General features: G+C 28.0%; 1 protein-coding gene across 1 annotated transcript in view; it reads left to right on the top strand.

Moving 5' to 3' along the window:
• The first annotated feature begins 7,453 nt into the window (after nucleotides 1-7,453).
• LOC108750407 (ATP-binding cassette sub-family C member Sur) overlaps nucleotides 7,454-7,673 on the top strand; it is an 11,478-nt gene continuing 11,258 nt past the window's right edge. The window contains exon 1 of the mRNA XM_018489822.1: nucleotides 7,454-7,473. Within this exon, the coding sequence (XP_018345324.1) occupies nucleotides 7,454-7,473 (20 nt within the window). The remainder of the gene's footprint in view (nucleotides 7,474-7,673) is intronic.

Raw genomic sequence — 7,673 nt, 5'->3', positions numbered from 1 at the left:
TATAAGTTCATTAAAAAGACAACGAATTTCTGAAACATGTTTATTTATTAATTTAATTTTTTAGTCAAAAGGCAGGCGTTTCCTGTAATAAGCGATTTATTTATTCTTATTATTAGATTTTTATAGTGGAAATAAAATTGTAGTTCTGTGAAATCAATACTAAATATGTCTTATATAAAAATATCGAGAAGAAGCACGATTATCGGGAAAAAGAACGGTCGCAATGAAGGAAAAAGACATGAGGTGAAGAGCAAGAAATAAGGAATAAAGGACACATTGTAGATTAGGCTTAAAACTTTTCATATAAAAATATCAAATGTGTAAGATTTAAAAGGAGGTCACTGACTAATCTTCATCACGATTTCTGTATCAAATGATTCCATTTGTCGTTTAAAAACAATTAATTTTTAATTTATTAATATGACGCACTTTTCAGTATAACAAATTAATTAAATCGAGTAATATACGCGCGCATTTTCTTGAGAAAATTCCACGAAATGTTATATAGATAGTATATTATACACGCAATAAACTGGTTACTCGCGAATAATATACTTTTTAGAAAATGTAGTAGAGGCGATTGATGATTCTTATCATGTCCGATGTGTTTACTGGGAAATGTAATTTATTACAAGCTTCGCGAGACAGGAAATTACAGTTAATAATTAATTATCCATTAGATAAGCAAATAGAGCAAATCATATTTCAAAATAGTCCACGAAATGCAATTACAACGTATTTCGAATGTTTACCCGTAAGATCGTGTATTGTTCAATTATTTATTAATTAATATTAATTTAATTTTTTTAGTTTAATAAAGGGAATATTATTTTGTGTCGATAAGATATTAAAATGAGTAAAGATAAAAGTTCAAAACACAAAAGAGTCATCGAAAAAAGATGTAAACAGGAAGGTCTTTGCTGATAAAATTAAGTTGTGACTAATGCAATTTATGAGAAGCTATATCGAGATCTATTAATAGGATCAATGCAATTCGTGGTTGATTTTGTTATACAATTACAAATGCCATGTGGCTCCTGAGACGTCAGACGTTCAGCAAAGACGCACGTCTAATTTGTTTTCCAGCAGAAAATCAAGGATTAAAGAGTATATTTTTCTAAGTTCCGTTTCTGATCCTAAAACAAAAAAGAATCAAAGAATCCATCGTTAACGCACATTCCTTTGCATAAATTTTATTATATTAGGGAACAAAATTACATCTATTTACGTATATAATATACAATAACTAAAATTTATTTTAAATATATTTTTAAACAAATTTATATAATGAGGTTCGAAAGAATTGATCAGCGAAAAATGTAAAAAAGCCCATCAGAGCCAACATCACAGCTATTCGGATACACAAAAATTCTTTATTTTTCGTGTGAATGTAACAAAACAAATAAAATATACGTTTTAACTCTTCGATTCGGGTCCTTATCAATATAAAATATAAATCGAAATTACATAATTAACGCAAATTCCAAGTTGATGATTCCCGACAAATTAATTCATTTTTCTTTATCCAAATTCCAAATTAGCTGTGTAATGAATAGCCCAATGATTATCAAAATTATTACATTATACAATAATAATATAAAACTTACATAAAGTAAAACCGAAGTCATATGCATTGCGTCAATTGTGATGTTGATATTACCCTCTTTTTATTCTTAGTTTTATTTTTATTTCAATAACTACTTGACTTGATTATTTTGACTCTCATTGTATATCTGACTGTCGACACCACAAGTCCTTTACGTGAAGCTGCGAGAAAACGCTTACATATAAGTGGATATAATAGAAAGTTCAGACAAATGATTTTAATAATTCTCTAATTTTCGTTTCGTGTTTTTTTTTTTTGACTACAGCAAATCTGACAATCTGATAAGTGATGTGATTCTACGCAATGCATATGACTTCGGTTTTACTTTATGTAAGTTTTATATTATATAATAATTTTGATAATCATTGTGCTATTCATTACATAGCTAATTTGGCATTTGGATAAAGAAGAATTAATATATCGGAAATCATCAACTTGGAATTTGCGTTAATTTCGTTTTATATTTTATATTGATAAGGACCCGAATTGAAACGTATGTTTTATTTGTTGTGTTACATTTACACGAAAAATAAAGAATTTTTGTGCATTCGAATAGCTGATGTTAGCTTTGATATAATACATTCTTTTTTATATTTTTCACAAATATATTTTTATTTTACATTTATGAGAGAGAGAGAGAGAGAGAGAGAGAGAGAGAGAGAGAGAGAGAGAGAATTTTATTATTTCAACATATATTATTTGTTTTACAAAAAAATATTGTGACACCGCTTAAATGGATAATAGTTGTTTATGTTGAATTCAGATTTTTATAAATCATTTATTGCATGACGATCTTTTTAATGTGGGGACTTATTATTATAATTTTATTAAACTATTTTGACTCCATTAAAATTATATTTTAATATTAATACATTATATACCGTCTTATATCGAAAAACATAACTTTGTTTTATTATATATTTAGAGAAATATTTATTTTTAGTATTTCGTATAATAATTAAAACATTTGAATTCTATATATTTTTTGTAGAACCAAATTTCTAAATTCAGAATAAATAATACAAAGGAGAAACTTAAGGTGTTATTTAAGACAAAAATCACGTTAATGCAAACGGCAGTCAGTTTTGCGCTATGCATCAATATTTTAGCTCAAAATCATACAAGTTTGAATATTTTTGCCACATCCACGGGGGATTTTCTCTTTCATCAGTGATTCAGCGTACACGTGGAATTACCATTGGCATTCTGTTCAGATCTCATCTCAGTAGACCGCGAACCATTGGGAAGGGAGAACGCGTGTGACTCCTCTGTCTCTCGTCAATGCCGCGTGCGGCATGCTCAACCGAAAGTGTCAAACGGAAGTCAAGTGTTTCAGTTTCCTGTTTATTTGAAAAAGTGAAAGCGTTGTGATTGTGAATCGCTCATATTAATGTTAATTGAAGTAGCAAAAATAATTAAATTGCCAGTTTTATCAGTACAATTTATTGAACAAAAATCAATAGATAAGTAAAAATAATGTCGATCTAGTCAACAGGTAGAGTATTGGATGTTGTCAAATAAATCTACATAAATATTGAAAAATCATACATATTGAAGAAAATCTAAGAGCTCTTAAGTTAAAAATTAATACATTTATTTTTTATTTCTGCATAATTTATAATAAACACTTGCGTATTTTATATTTTAATGGAATAGATTCAAAACGAATTGAGAATTATTTATTAATAAGTACATCTTGCTAATAATAGGAATAAAAATTAAGACTATCTTATTTAATTTATTTTTAATTGTAAAATGATGAAACAATTAATGTGATTTTGATCGCGAAGAAGAATTCTCAATATTTAATATGAATATAAGACAATATTGAGATTATAAGAGAATTTGTTTAACGTTCAAATAACACGTATCTTAACATCTCGATTAATTTTTAATTGATCCAATTTTAATTTGTTAATTCAAGTAATTAAGCCTAATTTTATTCTTCAGTAAAGAATTTAAGAATTAATTTTTTTAGTCTCTTCAGTGAAAAATATTTTATTTTTGGTAAATAATAGTATATTTATATACATATATGTATATCCGTGTCTTATAATTCTCTTTCTTGGATTTCACTTGGAGATGTTAGAATACAATTTTCCCGCGTACCTCACTTAAGATTTTCTTTAATTTTGTTATTTTATCGATTTCATCCTTGACCTTCCTGAATTGATACGCATGAATAATAAAGTTTTGTGTAATTATTAGCACACGTGCTCTCTCGTTATCGAATGTTCAAAGTTATTCAACACTTCGATATATTTTTAGAAGACACAAAATCGTTCGACGAAAATAAGTCACTCGGTGTGCGGAATTTTCTGAATGAAATACAAATCTAATTCGTTAGAGGTGTTATTGCCATATCAATACAAAAATAATATTAAAAAAATTATTTTTGAAAATGACGTGAATAGTAACGTTTATTCGGATCTAGAAATATTTTGGCATAATTCATTTAAATCTATATAAATATCTGAAATATGTACTTTTTTTCTATAGAAATATATCTCAGAAATATTTATTCTATATGTAACATAATTAGTTATTAATTCGCACACGTCGAAAAGTTAATTAACAGTTGTTATAAAAACAATTTTTTAATGATACCAATTTGATCCAAATAACATAATTTTTTCTTCTAGATGCGCAAAACGATTAAATAAACCCCGAATTCTGATGAAAATTATCAGAGACATAATCAAGATGGATTTCTGCAAACAATACAAGTTTCTGTACATACTACCACGGTTCACAGAACGAATAGTTTGGTCCTGGCGAGCCGGAAATGGAACGGTATTCCAGGTGCCGAAAAATAATCTGCACTCGCAGACCGGATGCCTCATTGAATTAACAAATCTTTCCGTCGCTATTCTCACTACACTTGTTGTCGCGATTTTAATTTTTAAATACAAATGCAGCACGACAATCAAGTAAGTTGACAAAAGGAAGATATATCATATTAGAGCTGTAATTAATTATAATAACTTTGATTACATTTATATTCATAAATAGTTTACATTTACGTTTCGAAATTTAAATTTAAATTACAATTTAAAAAGCAATTATTCCACGTGTTTAATTAAGTGAACAGAACTATTGCTCGAACGATATAATTATGAGACACGAGACATTAATATTATAATTAATTGATTAGAAATATAAAGTTTCTCAGATATTATCATATGTAACTGATCTGATACGGATATTAAATGAAACGCGAATGATCCTTCGAGATATTACTTAGAATTACTTAATTGAAGTAAATTTCAATTAGATGATAAAATGCTCTATTCGTTTGGGAATGCCCCATGATTCAAGTGAGAGATGTTTTGTTAAAGAATTCGCTCCATTTGATACCACAAGGTATATAAGCCGCAAGTAATTATCATCCGTCATCCTTGTAATATTCGAAACACAATGCATTCATCACCTTTCCGAGTTACTCTCGCGATAATTATATTTTTAATGTTATATTTTTCAAGATAGTATTATTCATCATATTGCAAATTATAATTATATTATGATTTGCGATATAATGCATAATATGCAACGTTAGGATAATTAAGAATATAATAATTTTAATAATTTCATTATTATATATAAACAGATAAATATAATTAATTAAGTTTTGTTAACCATATTACCAATTTTTTCTTTCTTGGAACTTAATTTTCCAGTTATCCTCTTACCAGATATTGAAAATAATTAATGCACGCTTCTCAAAAAAGCATATTGATTATTTTTCTCCGCTGAAGCCCTCATGACTCACAGTAACACAATTTTACAGAAGTAACCACAAATCATTCAATTCTCTAATATTTTTGCAACGTGACTCAATAGTTTATTTACTCGGAATGTAAACGTAAATTATATTTAACTTATTGCATAATACTCATTGCGCATTCATTGCAAAAATTCAAACTTATGTATTGTATTATATATCGATATCACCTACGATTATGAATATTTAATGAATGTAATGCTATTAAGCAGCAAAAGAAAAATTATGTCTCGTTCTATTTAAGATATTTTGAGTAAAGAAACTGTTTTTTTATATTTTAATGACTATAGAAAGATTTATTATTATCTAAGTTTGATAATTGAAAATATGTCGGCTTATAATGAATATATAAATATTCTTTTATTGTTAATAACTTAGGATATTTTTACTACAACGTGTGTGTTTATTACTCTTACTACAAAATATTTTAGTGCAATAATATATTTAGCAGTATTTAGTAAACGCATGTGGAGTAATTATTAAGTTTTATCCGGCAATTACTTTTTACGTACTTACTATGTATATTGTATAACACGCGCGCGTGTTCCTAGGGCGTGTGTAATTTTTGTCATATGGAAATGAAGCAAATCCCGTTAATCGCGATCGACGTATCTTATCGACACTGCAAGCGTTTTTATTACATATGAGCAATTAATGAAACGGAATGCCGATATGCACTCGTGCGTGAAGAAAAACGTCTGGTATTAATTACTAGAATAATTTATAGCAGGTTGAAACTCAGATCTTTCTTCTTCTCTCTCTCCCTCTCTCTCTCCCCTTCTTTCTCCCTCTCTCTCTCCCTCTTCTCTCTCTCTCACACTCTCTTTCTTGCTCCTAGAATAAACGCACTTACTTTATAAGCACTTATACTTATATGGTCACCGACTTACGCTGTTCGAAGATTATTATATAGTACATTGACTGGCGGGTAAATTTATTTTTTTTTTTTTAAGTTTTTGTATGCTAATATTCTAAAATTATTAAATGTTTTATCAAATTTCTTATATGTTATATTTAATATATGTTAAATTTTTTTATATTGAATCGAAACAAAAATTTGTAGAACTACAAGCTTCAAAATTCAAGTCAATATAACTTCATTAAAAGTGAAACTTAAATTTTAGAAGTTTTAAAGCTTAAAATACCTATCGAAAGGTTACTGTATTTTTTGAGTTTTTGTGAATTTAATAATTTTTATATATAGAAAACTACGAGTGGAATAAAATGGGAAGTATTCTCACTTTATGAACCTAACACATTGATATAATGTCTAAAAGGACTTGATTTGTTATTTAGCTTTTTTAGACAGAATTTTAGTCTTAGAGAATTTAAAAAAAAATTTCCTTAAATTTAGTAGAAACTCATAGTAACGAATTCACTATTTTTAACCTTTTATTGCCCTCCGTTGTTTCTTCATTTACATTCTAAACGCAAAAACTATTGTTTTTCCAAAGAAAGCGTAAATAAGAACATGCCTGGAATATCGTAGACACAACATACGCGGCTATTACCATTCACTTTGTTACTTGTACATTTGTAATAACGTTACATACACACTCGCGCACACACCTGTGCGCGTGCACACACACATCAAATCGCGAAAAGAGTAATTCAGTAATTATTCAATTATTCAGTAATTATTGCTTCCTTCTCACGATCGTACATCAGAAGCAAACTTGTTTCAAGCTTATGCTTTCAGTCGTTTACAAATTAACTAATTCAGTGTACATCGCTTGCCATTATCATAAAATTAACAACAGGCTACATAAATAGAATCTTTAGTACATCAATATTCTCAGTGAATCTTTTCTACATGTTTTCTTTTTTAATAAAAATAGAAATGAAAAATAATGAAATAAACATGCTACATCTTTTTATTTTGATAAAAGAGAGTACGAAGTCGATAATTACTTACATACTCATTAATATGTATCCCCTAATATACTTCAGTTTTAAATTTAACTTACACACTAATACAATATCAAGTATCTGCAAGTATGATATAAGTTGATGTCAATGATGTCATTAGCACAACATAACGATAGATTCGAGAAATTGCGAGCGAAATGACTCAGAGGCCATTCAGGTTCGTTAAGACGCGTACAAACCCAATCTTCTCATCATATACGTTTATCCATCGAATACATAATATGTCCATGTATCTAATGCGATTACAGAATGTACTCATATAACGAGATACTTTGCCAACTGTTTTTTTACATTAATTATTCTGTAAAAGTTCAACTACTATCAATTAATGCTGAATTAATTCTACATTAACTCGTA

This window comes from Trachymyrmex septentrionalis, unplaced genomic scaffold (assembly GCF_001594115.1).
Source record: "Trachymyrmex septentrionalis isolate Tsep2-gDNA-1 unplaced genomic scaffold, Tsep1.0 scaffold37, whole genome shotgun sequence".
Classification (NCBI taxonomy): Eukaryota; Metazoa; Arthropoda; class Insecta; order Hymenoptera; family Formicidae; genus Trachymyrmex; species Trachymyrmex septentrionalis.
The sequence above is the reverse complement of the archived record's forward strand: the minus strand, read 5'-3'. Positions and strand labels throughout refer to the sequence as shown.